Here is a 20006-nt window from a genome sequence, read left to right on the forward strand (position 1 = left end):
ACTCGCACACCGACGCCAATCCCCACAGTTTCTCCGAACAAGAACACATGCAAAACATTAGACAGCACATTGACTACAATCCACAGACCATGGCCTCATATTCGGCTTTCACAACTACGCTGGCGTTGCAGATGCAGGATTCCACCCTTCAACTTGCAATCTCTCCAGCCTCACTCAGAGAGGGCGTACTTTATGTATCGGTAGATTAATTACAGCTATTCGAACACCAGCTTAGAGAAGCTGGACAATGGGAAGGTCACCCATACGCAACTGCATAAAGTATTCGGCCAAGCAAGTTCTACTCCCATGTTTTATACATTTTTCAGCTATTTGGACGGTTCTCATCTAAGCCATATATTTGGCTCTTATTTGAGAGGTCTAATCCGTCATTTCAGTCAATAGGTCTAGATCCCCAGCCTGGTAGCATAACTAGTTTCAACATTCTCCAGTATCTTATATGGCGCCACATCACTCCTCGACCTTGGATGCTCCCCATAGCACTCCTCGCTAGCTTTCATATTTTCACGTTTAAAGGAATCCCACGGTTCTTTAGGGTCCTCGGTGTTTATGCATATCAAATTGATTGGAGACTTACCGCATACTACTGGGCACGTGTCATCCCTGAGCTTAATGAGGAGAGATAAAGCACTTGATACCTGTCCTAAACCCAACAGTTTCACGAGTCATGGGAGAATATATTTACCTACTGCTTTAGCACTTGGGGGGGGGGGGGAGTTGAAACAGACGCGGACCGTGCTATGTCGGTCCAGGCGGAAGTTACTTGACTTACTGTGCCTGACTCGAGGATTCAAGTTACGCAGCTCAACCGGCTTGCCTCTCCGTGCCAGGAGGGGCCCTAGTCTGAATCAAGGAACGAGGAGGCATGCAGCTAGCTCTAGGATGACACCTCAGCACAACCACAACACTAGGATATCGCTCAGCCTTCAGGACTCGTCTCCAAGCTCTGCAGGAACGCCGTGTACAGTAAGCAATTAGGTTAGTAACTCATGATGTGGTAGGATGGTCGTTGACTCAGTTTGACATATAATGATCAACACTCCTTACCGACGGGAAACCTAAGGCAGGCAGTACTGGGTTACATTGTACCAGCAGAAAGACAAATGCCCTTCATTTGGTGAACTGTTAGGAGCAAAATACAATGCATCGATCACCAAATATAAGGACATGCAGGAAGAGTTGGATACTAAACAAAAAGTTTCAGTGTCTTGTAACACGGAAGTTCGCTATACGAAGCAGAATGGAATTGTGTAATTCAGAACAAAATATGTACACTACGACCACAAGGTTCTAGAATCTAGACTAGCGGGATACACACATTGAACATAAAATGTGTGAACAACAGATAATCATTACATTGGAATATCCTCGTAAATATACTGTATCTTCACGACTTCCTCCATAATATAACCAAATACATTACGTGTTTGTCGCGTAGCTTTCGGTGTGGACTGTCTAAGGTTGTCAATAATTCCAGGAGTTTTGAAAACTCTGCAATTGAGTACAACGTGCAAATTGTATTACTGCAGTGTACTTGATATTAGGAGGAGCATACAAAAAGCAAGGTCATCTGTGATGAAAATAGCGTTCGTTCGACATAATGTAAACACAAGCGGTTTTGAGTCCGTTGTACTTAGCGTCAGTTGCAAACAGTGGGTGTTTGCTGTATCAATCCGATGGTATTATTTATATTTATTTTGGCTATCGCTAGACGACATATTCGAGGGAAATCCTCTCAGATTTCCAAATATAAAAGCTGTCACGATTTACCTACTCGCGAATGTACATCTTTTTTGTTGTTTTTACCGCCAGACAAAGGCACATAGCTGAAGAAAGTCCTCACTCGTAATTAAAGGGTTCATATTTGCAGCAGAATAGATTATCCAGGTAACGAAAGGGGAAGATTATCAGCACGAACATTTGTTTTCGCTGTTTGAAATCACTTGACGTTTGCCAAAACAAAATCGTATGCTATTGTAGCCCACTGGATGAAGGCAAACAGCAAGTAGAAAATATTAGCTTATGTCTTCTGAAAGACCATTTTTCCATTGCTGGTTAAAAAGGAATATATTTTTGCCAAAAACGTTCACCCGTGTGGGGCAGGAGCTAGTATGGAGTCATATAATATCGTACGTATGAAAGGATTATTAGTTATAAAGAATAAATGTATAATAACATGTACAAATATACTGCACTTTTAATGTGATATATATGAAATATTCCAATTAAAGATAAACATAATATATAGAATATGAGTTGAAGGGAAAACAAGAAATATACACTTGCAGAAGTCCATGCTACCAACCGTTAAATTAGCTTTCATACGAGCTGCCCGGTGCTATGTTTTTATAATTTTGCAGCACATATTTCTTCATTGCATGAATAATACAGTACACTTGTTTTGTATTTTCTATATCGTGTATTTTTAAACTGCTTGGTGGTGCTAAAAAAAATCGGTCGGCATAGGTATAAAAATACGAGTTGTCAGGCGCTTAGTTTGATTATGTATATTTCAATTATCTAAAGAATAACTATTGCTTAACTTTTTAAATATTTTATTGCTGTGAATCAACCTGATAATTGGAGTTGTCAAACACTAAATATTTATATCTTATATATTTTGAAAAAGTAATATAAATTTTTTGTTAGATAACACGATTAATTATTTTGCAACTTTTGAAATATTGTTATTATAATGTAACGTTACCAAAAAAGTCTGTGGCTGCTTCGTCCGTATGTATGAAAAGATCATCTCACATAAAATAGACTGAAATAATATATGGAAATATATTGCGCTTGTCATACACATACCTACCTACCTACATATACATGCACACACACACACACACACACACACACACACACACACACACACACACACACACACACACACACACATGTATATATAGATATATATCAGGCGCGGATACAAGGGGGGGGGCAGCCCCCAACGCCCCGAATAGGGTACACTCATCTCGAGTTTGATTCTTCTTGGATAAACACTTTTTAGTGTGAATTTATGATTTGAATTATATTTTTGAACTACATATGATTTTACATACAATTACGAGCAAAACAGACTTAAGTTTCTGGACCCATCTCCAAGCCAACAGCATTATTCTTGGGGTTAAAAAAAATATCGGCGTGTTTCTAGTATCGGTTATCGCTTATCGGTTCGACCCCCCCCCAATAACATTCCTGGATCCGCGCATATATATATATATATGTATATATATATATGTATATATATATATATATATATATATATATATATATATATATATATATATATATATATATATGTCTTTCGCAGAAAACCACTCGGGAAATAATGTATACATATATATATATATATATATATATATATATATATATGTATATATATATATGTATATATATATATCGAAGAGCAAATACAACCAATAAATATTAGATAAGCTGAAGACATGGAATATATACCGGCTGAAGTCGGGATTTATCAGGCACTGTCTTTCGTGACAAACAGGAGAAAGAAACAGAAACTACCTAGATAAAAAAAAAAGAGCAAATGGCATGTATCTTCTCACGAATATCTTAATATTGCTATTTCAATAGTGCAGGCACTTGGTTTCGGCTGGGTTAAAAGTCTGCGGGAGTTTTTTTTCGGGAAAAAAAAAAAATCCTTTACCATCGAATTTCTTACCCGATTCGGGACACTTCGGTTGACGTCACATTTCACATGACATTTCTTATGACATTCACCTGCCCCTGTGCTGTCTCCATATTTTTTCCCTCCATCAATTAAACACATTCTGTCACCGCCCAATAGCTAAAGCCCCAGCATTCTATCAGTCCCTCCCGTACCAGGTGTAATTTTTTATTTATCTATCTATCTATCTATATATATATATGTATTTATTAATTTATTTGTTTGTTGCCACCTCCGCAACTAACTACCCCCTTACTAGGTGCCACTCTTCCTTCTCATTTAGGCTGTCACCAAGCTATTTCAGTCGTTTCCGTGGTATCCCGTCGGCAGCGAAGGGGTAGGTCATGTTTGTTTAGTGTAGTATGGGCGTATTCTCATTAACAATATTTGTGCCTGTGCGTGTAATGTCTCCAGATAACTTTTGTCAGAATTTGTCCAGTTGGGTTCACTTGTACACATGTAAGAAGTCCTAACACCCTCCAACCCACGAACGCACAAACTGGCAGTGACAAGACGGTTGATAAAGTAGCTCGGCTGCATTGCAGGTTTAGTTGCTTCCTTGCAGTGCTTGCACCCTCAGGGGCCCTAGAAGGTGCGCCCACCTCCACTCCCTGCTTGCGCACCTTCCCCTTGCAAAAGCGTCACGATATCTGCGGCGGATTCATTTCGGATCTAAACGCGTAGAAAGGTAAGATTTGGCGACTTTGGCACTTAGTTCTCGATCTAATGGTGTTAATGTATCCCTAACCCTGGATCCGTTTGGAGAGTTTGGTTTTTATTTCCGTAATGTACACAAAAACAATCAGACGGAATAAAGTTCCGTCGGGTGGTGCACAAGCCACTCTTGTACAAACTTGTACCCGGAGCATTTGCGAACATGTGTTTTTTATGCACGTGTCTAACCGAAGTTACGTATTGGCACGAATGAGTATTACATATATCTTTTACATGGAAAGATGTCACCAGAACGTATACAATTGGCAGTTCCCGGGGCCTATATTGTTATGACGTTTCGCTTTTTAGAGCGTCTTCACATGGTATTTCTTTTGGCGTCAACAATACCCCTATGCGTCTATCTACAGAAAAGGCTATTTCTTTTTTATCAAAATATCGTAACTGTTTGTCACTCTAGTTCTGTACATGAATTGCTACAATATTCCTCTTCTATCTGAAACACTGATAGGTAACGAAATCAATATCCAAAATTTCACAAAGTCTATTTTTGCGGTGCACCTAGTTATACGGTTCATGAATTGAAGACAAAATGTATAAAATATACTGAATATCATTAGAATTATTGAATTTTTAGACATCATTTAAGTGATTAATATTACTTTTTCTTGCTCTTTTTAAATCATTATTTCTATTTTAGCAATAAAGTTCATTGAACTAGTCTTTGGGTACTTCTCTAGTGGTTTCAAACAAAAGCAAATCAGTTCACCATTCTCCAGTGCACTTCTGGGCAGGTTGACGGTGTTAACTGTTGAATTTGCTGTGTCTGTTGAATGTTCTTAACATCAATTCGTGGACGTCATGTGTGTTGACTGGCTCTGGCAATGTTTACAACTTGACTCAGCAGGCGTGAGGAGAGGATGGGTGTGGTGGGGAGGGACTTGGCTTCTTGAGACCCTTCTTTTTTTTCGTATCTAAAGTGCTCTTTTAGTTAGAAAAAAATAATTTATTCAACTTAATGGTGTTTAAAAACATTTACCTCATAAACCAAGGAAAAGTGTAAACATTTACTTTTTAAAAGTGTTATACGAGTGCCCTGTTTTTTAACCGGCTACTGAGTCTGTGCACGTCTTTTTTTTTTTTTTTTTGTTATGGAGGCCATATATATGAATCAAATAACCCTCAGTACAGAAAGAGTTAATGAAGATAAATTTAACGTTTATTATGGCTTTCATGGATGGAGTGGTGAGGTAAATGCAAGGGTAATGGTCCAGGGATTTGAGATGATTAAAGAAAATGGAGATAAATGGGAGGTAAGCCAGTTGTTTGCTGATAATACTGAGCTTGTAGCAGGATCAGAGGTAGGATTAAGGAAGTTAGTGACGAAAGATGGAAGTTGAACATAAATGTGGGTAAAAGTAAGGTGATGAGATGTACAAGGGGAGAGGATGGCAGCAATTTCGTAGTGAGTATTAAGGGAGAAAGACTGGAGGAAGTGGATAACTTTAGATATTTTGGTGCGAATGTGGCGGAAAAAGGAGTGGAGGTGGAGGTAGAATGTAGATTGAGAGAAGCAAGTAAATACCTTGGGGGGTTAAAAAGTGTAAAGAGAAATAGACATTTGGGAATGGGTAAAGGAGATTGTATGAAAGGGTGATTGTGCCGACAGCACTGTATGGGGCAGAAACATGGAACATAAGAGAGTAAGAGTTTAAATGTGTTTCAGATCAAATGTCTGAAAAGTATGTTAGGAGTTACTAGACTGGATAAGTGAGAAACGAGGAGGAGAGCTGGGGTGGAAAGGGAGTTGGGAGATATGGTTGATGAAAGAGTATTGGGATGGTTTGGACACGTAGAAAGAATTAATGAAAAAATATTAGTAAAAGACGTGTGGAAAGCAGAGGTGGATGGAATGAACATGAGGGGGCGACCAAGGATGAGATGGATAGATGGGTAAAAGGGGCATTGGGAAAGAGGGGTGAGTAATGAGGGGTCGCCGATTTAATGAAGCGGCCTTGCTGTGGATGTGCTGTGTTTTGCTGCATTGCTTTTGACCCAGGGCAGTGGACGAGATGCAGGGATAACCCGTCATTCAGGAGGAGCCAAGAAAAGAGGGAGGGAGGGGTGGTGAATGGGAGTGGAGTATGTCGGGATGACTCTGGCTACTTTCATTGTAAGAGTGGAAAATCCCGTGGTAAAAGTATAGCTAAGTTAATTTCATAGTTATTTTTATTGAGACCCTACTAGGATTGAAATGGCTCGGGAGAAGAGGGAGCATGAAAGCCAACCACTGAAACTTTTTGCTCTGGTTCAGAATTGTTCACTGCTCTTCATCAAGCACTACACCTTCTCTAGAGCCCGTTAAAAAACATTTTACCACACCTAAGAAAAGGTACCATATTTTTCATCGAAATGTTGTATACGCACTGCCAAAGTAGCGTCGCTACATCACTAGGAAACTCATAAATTAGGTTGTCTCATCCACGCGAATAGATCATAGCTCCATTCACACATAAGAATATATGCTTCTTAACATCCTACATACTGTATGTACCATTTCTCTTCCGGAACCACTGTTGTCTGCATCCGGAATCATACAACGCCCTTAGAATTCTGCCCACTGAGCCGTCTGAGCTGATCTGGACGCGATGACGTCATCGGGGAGAATTGCTCTGTGCTCGGCGTTCCTCCTGCTATCGCTTCTAACAAGTGAGTAATCTGTTTGAACTATAATTCAAGGATACAGATCGTTGGTGGCTCCAGTCGGAGACATCTGAACAGAAGTATATCAGAAAAAATATCTATAATTTTTTTGGGGGGACGGTAAATACAAATGTCTATGATTAGACTACTTAGGTCATCATAATGGGTGTGTCTGGACCATCAAATGCAAAAAAAGTAGCTCTAACAAGAGAAGAAAAATAATAAACTCCACATTCTTCTTATATTCCGAATGATAATGATGACTGCTCAATGGTCAATACTTACTAAAGGAGGATAAAGGGAGAATCAGCATGGAGGGAAGTTGTAAATGATTATGAAAAAGTGAATAATATATATATATATATATATATATATATATATATATATATATATATATATATATATATACATATATATGAACTCATGAAAAGTCTTTATCTCTGAAACATCAGAACAGTGCATATTCCCATAACGTTTGCCTCGAGCAAATATAGTTCTTTCTCTTGCGTCAATAAGGCTGCGTTTCCACCGAGCAGGGCTGCCGTGTTGTGGGAATTTCCCACAAATTTGTGGGAGAAATTTGCTCACATGGGATGTTTTGAGGGAGGACTTTAACACCTCAATATCTGTGGGATTTTTTGTGGATATTTTGTATTTTTGTTGGAGGTCTCATGGGAATTTTTATTTTTGTGGAATTTTTATGGGATTTCAAGTAATTGTTAAAATAATAGTAATAATATTACTGCAAAAGGACATACACAGCTAAATAAGGCAAGACACCCCGTCAATTTTCAAATATGTATCAGCCAAGTATCAACAGAAACGGTTATAGCTGGCCCGGGCCTGGCGATGGGGGGTGGGGGTGGGGGTGGCATTGGTGTTCTCATAAATTCGTATTTCGTGTTGCCACTCCTTTTGTTTTCCTTCTGGATCTAGTATTTTTTTGCTTTGATCTTGGAGTCTTGTAGTTTTTTTTTCTGAAAACACCACAAATCTTGTAGTTTTTCATTAACCAAGATAAAAATGTGTCAAGTGCCCTACATTTGTAGATAAATAGGCACTGGTAAAGAAATTAAGACTACCGAATACCGATTATATTCTAGCTAAGTCTACCCTAATAAGGAAAACATCACATTTAATCTTTATTGCTTAATGTCTAGTTATATGATGTATGTATACGTACAGAACCTATAGAGGTAAAGAAGGAGAACGTTTTGCACGTCTCACGGGACCCCAAGCGTGATTTCACATAGAGCGTGTGAGAGCGGACAGTGGAGAGTAGGACCAACGTACAGAACGAATTACGAAATTTGAATTGAGTGCGCAGTAAGACTCGGACGTACCAAACGTAGACCTTAAGTGACGACATACAGTTTACATAAAGTAGGTGGACAGGAACAATCACTTTTTACCGTTTAGTACCTCTAAGGGATGCAAAAGCAGACACCATTTATATAACTGTCAAAAACTGTTTGATGGAAGATAGATTAGATGTTAACAAATTGATAGGTATAGGCACAGATGGGGCAAATTCAATTGTAGTTCGTCATCACTCATAACATTATTAAAGAATGACAACCCTGAAATAACTCTTATTAAATGTGTGTGTCATTCCCTGCATCTAGCTGCAAGTAAGGCATGTGAAAACCTCCCCACTGTTCTTGATGTTTTAGTTGGAGAGACACACACATGGTTCTCTAATAGTCCAAATAGGATCAAGAAATATACAGAGTTGTATAAAGTTCTTGAGGACCGTGTACCCAAGAAAGTGCCTGGGTTAGCTATCACACGTTGGTTGTCCCGTTTGGAGGCAATCAGCATTATCCTTGATCAATGGGACTCCCTAAAACTGCATTTTGAAATGTATGAAACAAGTGAGCGTTGCTACACAGCAAAACAACTAATCTTAGCATACAATGATCCTCATAATAAGTTGTACCTTTTACATGTTCGGAAAGTACTTAAGGAGGTGGTGAGAGTCAACACACTTTTCCAAGGGCAAAATGTTGAGGTAGCTAAACTTACTGAAGACCTGATCGATATGTATCGTAATATTATGCATATGGTGGTAGAATCAGGTCACTTATCAAAATGTGCCAAAGAAGATCTCCTTTCTTTGAAATTTCAGAATTATATTTTGCCTTTGAATGCTATCAATTTTGGTTATGAATTCAACACATTTGCACTCTTGTACCTTAACCAATAAACAGTTGATTAACGTCAAAGAGAAATGTAAAGAGTTTGTGCTTGAGTTGATTAATCAAGTGCAGCTACGCCTGCCAGATAATGTTGACACCCTACTTCTTTTACAGAAATTGCATCCTCGTGTAGCCACTTCTCAAATCAAGGGTTCTATTGCAACTATTGCTTCCAGGCACAGATCTATAGTTAGAGATATAGATGAACTAGAAAATGAATGGGGTGTACTTCCTTGAGCAATGGCCAAAATCATGTTTGGAAAGCAGTGTTGCATTTTGGGCAGAGGTATATGAAAAACTAGATTCTGCAGGTAACCGGAAGTTCCCTAATATTTCTGCCTTCGCCTTGGCATTATTGTCTTTGCCTTTCTCAAATGCAAATGTGAAAAGGGTATTTTCGGTTATGAACATCGTGCACTCAAAAGTAAGGAACAACTTTAGTGTACGATCTGTTGAGGCTATTTTGCAAATTTGGTATGGCTTGCCTCTTCAGGGTTCATCTTGTGTTGACTTTATTCCCACTGAAGACATGTTAAAGAGCTTTTTTGCTAAGGCTGAAGAAAAAACACAAGAAAATCAAGACATTGTTTATTTGGAAGTAGACAGAATGAAATTGTATTTTGAATTTTTTTTTTTTTAATCATTTCAATGCAGTTTTAGAAGAAATCATTACAGCTTAATTTCAATGTAAAATACAATATTTTATTTTTATTCTGAATTATATATTTCATACAAAAGTAAACTTTAAGTTACTGTAGCTTCCAACCTATCATGTTTAAACTGCTTACCATTATTTTTGTGTAGAATTTGATTAAATATATGTTGCAATGAACATATTTTTGTTTATAATAATTCCTTTTTTGTGGGAAAAATGTGGGAATTCAGATTTCCTTGTGGGAATTTTGTGGGGGGAAAATCACTCATTTGTGGGAACTGGCACAGATCAGAGTGGCAACCCTGCCACCGAGCGAGTCTCGGCTGATTCTCCTCAGTCGTCGTGAGTTCGTTTAAGCAGAAACGACGTCGGTTGCAATCTTTCGGTTTTTTTTTTTTTTTCGTTTTTTTTTTTTCAATTTTCAGAAGTCAAATTGCCTTCGCGTCATATACTGAGAAACTGAATGGCGAAATGAAAGGAGCTAAATCTTTACGAATGTCAGACAGATTGTTGAAGTGTTCTTAGAGAAGTCTAGAATGCTGCAAGCAAAGTCTCCTTCTATCCATTCAAATTAACAACATTTGGCGAGAATCGGCCTGGAAACGCAGCCTAAACGTAGTTTATTGTGTGTGTATTCCTCTTGGTCGTAGGATCACGTGCTGGACCCGTGATCGACAGCTACTTCCCTCTCGGAAGAGAGCTCAGAGCTCTTATGACCGATCTATGGGTAATTCTGTGACCTTGCACGCAAACACACCCCCAATTCCCCGCCCACGAGAGTTGGAGTAACGACTCGAAGCGCAGCGATACTGAAATCATTTCAGCCCTGGGCAGGATTTGAACCCGGACCGCCGTAGTAACAGTCCCATACTCATATTCATTTGAGAACAACATGAATATGAGTATGGGAATGTATAAATTAGATAACTTTGTAACAAATAAGATTGTTGGCAGTAGCCGGGTCAGACGTCCGGGCGTGCTGAGATAATGAGGTCACAATGGACCTGGCCTAATTTACCCCCTAGTGAGCTTCTTGTGTATATATACAATGTCACTACCACCTTTCTCTGTACCTTTGAAAATGTCTTAAATAGACGAAAACGTTCGGTCACCTTTCATTTTATTTTCCAATTGGTTTTATTACACATTTTGTGAATCACGTGTTTTTGTGATTTATTTGCATATATATACGAACATAGCTCTATGTAAATGCGCACACGCACACACATGCACACACACACGCACACATACACACACACATACATGTGTATATATGTATATATATATATATTGGTGTATTTTGGAAGCAGGTTCTCTTTTAAACATGTTTGATTGAATACGACAGTATTCTGGAAGTTGTTAATTTTCTTTCGTGTCTTTTCTATTTTTCTTACATATATATATGTATGTATGTATATATATGTGTGTGTGTGTGTTTGTATGTATACACACACACACAGACACACACACACACATATATATATATATATTATAATATATATATATATATATATATATATGTCGAGACGTTCTGAAAGGTTGACGTAAGTGGAATAGGAAACACAGGGGTCTTAGTCTTGAGTTTATTCCTGACTAGTTTCGCAGGTATGCTTCTTCAAAGGATAGAAAAAAGCATACCTGCGAAACTAGTCAGGAATAAACTCAAGACTAAGAGTCCTGTGTTTCCTACTCCATTTACGTCATATATATATATATATATATATATATATATATGTATATATATATATATATATGTGTGTGTGTGTGTGTGTGTGTGCGTGTGTGCGTGCGTGCGTGTGTGCGCGCGTGTGTGTATGCTGATGAAGAATGTAGTACCACATTTGTCGATCACGTGAAAACCACAGTTGGAGCTAAAAAGACTGGACACAGGGAATCTATTAATATATATTTCTATTGCAAACTGCAATCCTCTTCAGTAGATAGAGAGAAGAGAGTGCCATTTAAGTAGTACCCTTGACAAAAATGTAGGAACATTGGTTAGGGACCTTTCCCAATGTTCCCCAACTTTTCTCAAGGGTTCTACTTAAATGGCACTCTCTTCTCTCTGATCTCTATCTTCTGAAGAGGATTGCAATTTGCAATCGAAATATATAGATTCCCTGTCTCCAATTTTTTTTGCTCCAACTATATAGATATAGATAATATATATGTATATATATATATATATATATATATATATATGTATGTATATATATATATATATATATATATATATATATATATATATATATATATACTAAAATGTGTATATGTATGTATACATACATCAAGGACTACTATTAACACAGGACGTGCGCACCCAGATCCCTGGGTTCGCTAGCGGAGGGCCATTGCTTTCTTTGTAACCTAACATTTTATATTGGACAAATATATCAAAACTAGAAACCTAACATTGTATATAGGACAAATATATCAACTATTGACTCATTCAATGCAGTATAAGTTAATATAAACTTTTATAGTGAAATAAGAAACTATTTTTAAGGCACTGTTATGCTTTGAAACGCCAATTTTAGCCTGACTTAACAGGTATTATTGTATGAGGTTAGTGGACACCAGGGTTGGCGATGTTTTTTTATCTTTTTGAAAAATATATAAAATCTTTTTTTTTTTTTTTTAATCAGATTTATTTGATTTAAATAGATTTTTTATATAGATTTTAGATATTGTGGGATTGCTATCTGATATGCGATCTGATTGCTAAAGGATATTTTTAGCATATCAATATAAGGAGCAGTGTTATATAGACTTGCCACAAGTATACAAGAAATTGATGACCCAGGTAAATGATTTTACTTATATTGTGTGCATTTCTCCCTTTTCATACGCAACTATATAAATTTGGTGAACAATGGAGAGCACTCAACTTTGGGGCCTAGATGATTGTTATTCATTTCATTCAACATTGTGTAATATATTTCATAGGTTCCATTGGAATTCAGTCCAAAGGGATTTAGCCTAACCTAACCCAACTAACCCATTATTTTTAGTGAATTTAAAAGTGGACTGAATCCTGTGTGGGCTGAATTCCAAGCCCACCTATTTCATATCCTGTTAATTATTTCCAAATAATTTAGTGGTTTGTGTGAATATGATCATTATCTAAAAAAAACTACCGTGCTCAAAAATAGCCTAAATCACACTGTATTCATTGATTTATTTATTCATTTATAAATTATGCAAAATGCTAAAATTTTCTGTTTCCATTTCAGGATCTGTATCAACAGCTTCAATCCCTTCATCATCGGCTCCACTTGAATTATCTGCAAACCTGACTCCACCATTAAAAAGGTCAATATCAGACTCCTCCACAGGCGCCACTTCTGCTAAATCATTTTCATCTAAAAGAAAGTCATCAACATCTCTGGACAGATTTATCATAAAAACTTCAGCCTCTCAAAAGGAAAATCTCGACAAAGAAGTTGCAAGAATTATATTTGCTACAAATTCACCATTTCGTCTTGTTCAGCATCCTCAGTTTCTCAAGATGGTTCAGAACCTGAGGCCAGGTTATATTCTTCCATCCAGAAAAGATATTGCTGATAAGTACTTGGATATTGTGTATGAAAAGAAATATAAAAAGTGTGCAGATGACCTGAATAATGAAACTGTATGTCTTTTAATTGATGGGTGGTCTAACATCCATAATGAGCCCATAATATGTGTCACTCTAACAACATACACTTGTCAGATTTATTTAGTTGACACAATAGACACATCAGGGAAACCTCACACTGCTGAAAATCTTCTACAACTTGTACAAAATTCGATCAAGGAGGCTGAACAAGATTTTGGTGGTCACATTGGAAGTGTTGTGACAGACAATGCAGCAAATGTCACCAAGATGAGAAAACTCTTGGAGGAATCGAGTGAACCTGAGCATACCGTCCTCACATACGGCCTATACCGTTCCTTGTATAATTGTGGGAAGTCTATATAACACTGCTCCTTATATTGATATGCTAAAAATGACCTTTAGCAATCAGATCGCATGTCAGATAGCAATCCCACAATATTTAAAATCTATTTCAATCAAATAAATCTGATTTAATATGTATATATATATATATATATATATATATATATTTTTTTTTTTTTAAGAAAAAAAAAAATGCCAACCCTGGTGTCCACTAACCTCATACAATGATACCTGTTAAGTCCGGTTAAAATTGCCCTTTCAAAGTATAACAGTGCCTTAAAAATAGTTTCTTATTTCACTATAAAAGTCTATATTAACTTATACTGCATTGAATAAGTCAATAGTTGAAATATTTGTCCTATATACAATGTTAGGTCTCTAGTTTTGATATATTTGTCCAATATAAAATGTCAGGTTACAAAGAAAGCAATGGCCTCCGCTAGCGGACCCAGGGATCTGGGTGCGCACGTCCTGTGTAATAGTAGTCCTTGATATACGTACATATATATATATATATATATATATATATATATATATATATATATATATATATATATATATATATATATATATGCATGTATACATACATATATATAAATGTATATGATATATAACATATATATATAACATATATATACACACACACACACACACACACACACACACACACATATATATATATATATATATATATATAATAATAATAATAATAATAATAATAATAATAATAATAATTTGGAATTAAGACTCCAGTCTTTCCTCTTCCCACCCACTCCAACTTGTCAGATGAGACACATAAAAGCCTTGAAACCTGATGGTGTAGTGGTCTAAGGCTCTGCGAAGGTAATCTTACGGGAGGCCGATAGCAGTAGGTTCGAATCCTGCATGCGACTGTCATAAAAATTATTGGACTGATGTCGCTGTTACTAGCGAATTTCTCTCATAGTTACAATGGCGATAAGCGTGAAAGGGATTTGTTCCGACCCTTACCCCTTACTCTCTGGTGCACTTGGGCCTTGTGTAAAACAGGAATTGGGGTCGCAGATTAGTGATCTTTCCTACCCTCGGGAATCAGTTCGATTCCAGGTTTCAAGGCTATTAAGTGTCTGATGGTGTAGTGGTCTAAGGCTCTGCGAAGGTAATCTTACGGGAGGCCGATAGCAGTAGGTTCGAATCCTGCATGCGACTGTCATAAAAATTATCGGATTGATGTCGCTGTTACTAGCGAATTTCTCTCATATATATATATATATATATATATATATATATATATATATATATATACTGTATATTTATATGTGTGTGTGTAATACATTATTATTATTATGATAAAAGAGTACTGGGATGGTTTGGACACATGGAAAGAATGAGTGAAGAAAGACTAGTAAAAGAGGTATGGAAGGCAGAGGTGGAAGGAGTGAACATGAGGGGGCGACCTAGGATGGGATGGATGGATGGGGTGAGAGGGGCTTTGGGGAAGAGGGGAATGTCTGTTGAGGAAGGACGGGAGAGGACAGAAGACACTAGTGAATGGGGAATGGTTGTATATGGATGTGATGCATGAGGTGGAATGTGTGGGGGGTGAGGTAGTATGTGTGAGCAAAATTTGACGCAGCCCGAAGGGATTTCTCCCCGTCTTCTCCTTTTCTGCATGAGGGGACGGAGAGGGGGGGTCGCCGATTTAATGAAGCGGACATTCTGTGGATGTGCTGTCTTGCGACACTGCCTCTGACCCAGGGCAGTGGACAAGATGCAGGGATGAGCCGTCATCCAGGAGGTGCCAAGATAAGAGGGAGGGTGGAGGGGAGTGAAGTGTATTAGGGATGGAATGGGTGGGAATGGTTTTTCTACCTTTTTCTTTTTGGCTACCTCCCTTGTAAGGGGGAAAAAGCCTTTGGTATATGTATGTATGATTCTTCTTCTTCTTCTTTTTATTATTATTATTACTATTACTATTTATTATCATATTAAAATTACTTTGAGATCAAATCTATCAAGTCTTTTTGCAATGAACACTCAACACATAGTGGTGCTAAATGCACGTTGTTGTATAAATCACCAGCCATATATCACTTTTATGCAGGGTGCTTATATGATTCAGTAAGGGGGCTATAAATCAAACAATAATTGTGTAGAAAATAAGTGGGGTCTATATCCCCTCCCCACAAGTACCTCAGAAATGGCACCTATGCAATATTGTAATATTGGCTCTGACGCCAGTAGGTTGTGTAGCATCAACAAAAGTCATCTACACAACAGTAGATACATCCCATGATGACACTGGAAATCGCTGAATTATCACAGCTCTGAGTGGATAAGCGGTTTTTTTTTTTTTCTTCTTCCTTTCATTCTGTAAAATGTTCATCCATTACTGTTTCTGGCGCAGATTGGTAAATACTTGATGTCCAAATGAACAACGTATTTTTTATCACACTCGGGCTACCAAAATAAGCCTGTTGTGAGATGCAATAGGCTAATCAAACAGTTTCACCATCGTCATTCGTAATGGAAATGCAAAAGAGGTTTTGATTTGCCTTGGCTCCATCCGGAAACTAACTGGATATCCTAAACATAATGCACCTATCCTCCACCTCGAACACAAATGCGCGCGCGTCCACAAACACACAAACACACATACACACACACACACACACACTTACACATACACATACACACACATCCTATACAGGTTTACATTTGTTTGAATTTACGTGCATGGTAACAAATTACCAATTGTTTTGAATCCAGATTACTTTTGCGATATCAGTCCCAGATGTTCGACACTACATTTTTACTTTAATATATTTCTTTCAGTGGTCTGAATAGTATGTTGGTCAGTAAAAATTATTTTTAGATGAATGGATAATCTTTCGTTTTTATGGGAGTTGAATGTGTGTGTGTGTGTGTGTGTCCGCACGTGTGTAAGTACGTGTGTGTGTGTGTGTGTGTGTGTGTGTGTGTGTGTGATGAGGTTTCATGTGCATTAGTCATAGTGTCAATTATGATTTTATTTCCATTTCTTACATTTGTACATAAATATTTCTTATATTTTTTATAAATATTCTTTACATCTGTACATAAATATTTGTACTTTAGATATCTATTCCAAGGCCCTCATGAATACGAAAATACCTTATTTAATGTGTACATGTTTTTATTCTTCCTAAGATGCGATGGTAGACGGATCTGTTGACTGCAGAGAGTATGTTAATACAAAAGTATTTTTATGCATATATATTTTTGTACGCAAGTATTTGTACATAAATATCTATACCAAGGGTCTCATGAATATGAAAATCGCTATTTTGATCCGTACATGCATATACTCTTCCTCCCTCAGATGCGATGGTAGGCGAAATAATCGACTGTGAAGAGTATGGTCTGCCGGGACAAGTTTTTGTTGACTGGAGGACCCCTGCTTCTGGGAGATATGAGAAGAATGGGATAGAGAACCTTTTCCTTCATGGAGACAAAAACGATACCTTCATCCTGAGGAAACGCAGGATTTGGAATATTGAACGACTGGTAAAATTATTAAATATCTGTAATGCATGAAAACCATGTTATTTTTTTAAACTATAATGCAATGTTTCTTCATGCACGAATTTTCTGAATTTCGGATCTTTTTTTTTTTCTTTCCAAATGTTGATGATTTTATAATTTTAGTGATTCCTAGCCGGGAGAACTAAATATTATTTATTCAATAATTGTAAGTTGTCTTCTATTTTACAATTAACCTGTTTACACTAGACACATAAAAAGTAATTCATAGTCTGCGACAGATTTTTTTTTATTTCGAAGTTACTTTTATGCTGTATTTATCCCTCTCCCACTTTCCTCGTTTCTGATTTTATTTTTCTTAACATTTTGTAGTTGATGTGGTAGATCGTTAAGGTGGTAGATCCCATGCCCACATCTTCCCACATACACTCTTATACTGATGATATTATTGTACCTCTTTCTACGCCATGTTTTATATGTCCTTCTCAAATTGAGTTGTATGATTTCAGAAGGATCGCTGAGGACCACCTGACTTCTGAGTCTTCTGTCACATATTATGGGCCCCAGAGGAAATCTGGTCTCGTTCAGCGCCAACGAAATTTGGTTCCTCCACCTCTTCACTCGACACAATCTTCCTCAGAGCTATCCATTTTCTTTTTTAATGCAACACACCTTTTTTCCCTTCGGACACCCTAAGCATTTTTGGTCTGTCCTTCACTAATAAAAGTAACTGGAAAATTCATACCTCATCTATTGCAAAAACAACTTTAATGAAATTAGGTGTTATGTAATGTACGTCTTCAAAATTTCGTTACTCCACTTTCGCTGTTGACTCTACAAAAGGGACTCCTTTTATGGAGTACGTTCGGTACTCCTGGGCAGAATCCAAAACCAAACTTATTAACACTTATTTTCTTACTAACAATATTCAGCCTCTCTATCCCGTCTATCGCAATTTTTGTGGTCACTAATCTCAATTCGGTAGATGGGTGCCTCCTCTACTGAAGACATCAGATTTTCTGAGGCAACTCACCAAGTTTACACATCTACACGCACACACGCACGCACGCACGCACACACCCAACTCCTTGCCTCGTACAGCAAGACGTGTGTGTGTGTGAGAATGTGTGTGTGTGTGTGTGCGCGCGTGAGAGAGAGAGAGAATATGTGTGTGTCTGTGTTTCTGTGTGTGTGTGCATGTGCGCACTCCAACTTTAATATAGGTTGTAGGATTTTTCTTTATAATTTGTTCTCCGGTTCACATTTTTGGTTAGATTAAGATCAGCATTCTTGCAACCCTAGGTAACAATTCCAGCAACCTCTATACCTTTTTTCTACGTATTTCCAGATAGTAACCTGAGTACTCACGAGTCTCACTTTCTCAGCTCATCTTCCATGTTCTTGCCAGAAAGACGCACGTCTGGAGGTGATTGCCAGGGTCAATCATAGCGGTCTGACGGAGCTGCCTCTGAATATGCCCCACGCCTGGGAACCAGATGAGATACTCATCTATTGTCCAGGTCAGATGGATTTCCTTTCAGAATGTTAGATGGAATTAACTCATGCATGCACGAACTCACGCACACACACACTACTAACTATAAGCCAGTCTCACTAACAAGCACTATAGCCAAAATTTGTGAGAAAATCATCAAGAATCGATGGGTAAAACACCTAGAAGACAACAATATAATAAACCCAAGACAATTTAGGTTCAGACAAGGAAGATCATGTACCACAAACTTAATGTTTCTACTCAAGATTAATAGACATAGTGCAAGAAAGGAATGGATGGGCTGATTGTGCCTTCCTGGACTTACAAAACGCTTTCGACAAAGTACCACACAAAAAATTATTAAAAAAAAAAACTGGAACATATAGGAGGGATACAAGGGAGCCTACTAAAATGGATGGAGGACTTCCTGATTGGTAGAAAGATGAGATTAGTGCTCAGAGAAAAATATTCAGATTGGAAAAAGGTGATCAGTGGACTACCGCAAGGATCTACATTGGCTCCAATAATGTTTGCTATTTATGTGAATGACATGGATGATTATGTGAAATATTACATGAGCTTCTTTGCAGACAACGCCAAACTGTTAAGGAAAGTAAAAACTGAAAAGGATTGCAAACCACTGCAGGAAAACCTGAATAAGGTATGGAACTGGAGTCAGAAATGGGAAGTGGACTTCAATATTAAGTAGTGTAGCATAATGGAGTTTGGAAAAAGCAAAAACAGAATATCGAGACAATATAAAATTGGAACCAAGGAGGTAAAGAAGGAGAGATCCGAAAAAGATTTGGGTGTAATTATCTCAAACGACTTGTCCTGTGACAAACAGATAAACAAAATTGTCGGAGAATCCTACAACTTGCTAAGATCAATAAAAGTGGCATTTACATATTTGGACGAAGAAATGGTTAAAAAAATATTGAACATACTGATAAGGCCTAGACTAGAATATGCAGCGACATTGTGGTCACCCAGTACCAAAAAGAAAAAAAAAATAGAAAGAATCCAGAGAGCAGCATAAAAAAATGGCACCTGCACTTGCAAACTTGTCATATGAGGAGAGATTGGATAAACTGGAGTTACCGACTCTGGAGCAAAGAAGAGAGAGAGGTGACCTA

At 37.6% G+C, this 20006-nt stretch overlaps 1 protein-coding gene across 4 annotated transcripts in view; it reads left to right on the forward strand.

Moving 5' to 3' along the window:
• The first annotated feature begins 752 nt into the window (after positions 1-752).
• The window catches only part of LOC143040693 (uncharacterized), a 52548-nt gene continuing 33294 nt past the window's right edge, over positions 753-20006 (forward strand). The window contains exons 1-4 of one of the 4 annotated variants that reach the window (XM_076212021.1): positions 753-996; positions 6988-7087; positions 17215-17399; positions 18784-18895. In XM_076212021.1, the coding sequence (XP_076068136.1) occupies positions 7027-7087; positions 17215-17399; positions 18784-18895 (358 nt within the window). In that variant the 5' untranslated portion in view covers positions 753-996; positions 6988-7026. Of the gene's footprint in view, positions 997-4092; positions 4395-6987; positions 7088-17214; positions 17400-18783; positions 18896-20006 lie in introns of those variants that run through there. The other 3 variants (XM_076212012.1, XM_076212038.1, XM_076212029.1) reach the window with 3 other exon arrangements.

This window comes from Oratosquilla oratoria, chromosome 2 (genome assembly GCF_046742065.1).
Source record: "Oratosquilla oratoria isolate Oo_2021 chromosome 2, ASM4674206v1, whole genome shotgun sequence".
Taxonomy (NCBI): Eukaryota; Metazoa; Arthropoda; class Malacostraca; order Stomatopoda; family Squillidae; genus Oratosquilla; species Oratosquilla oratoria.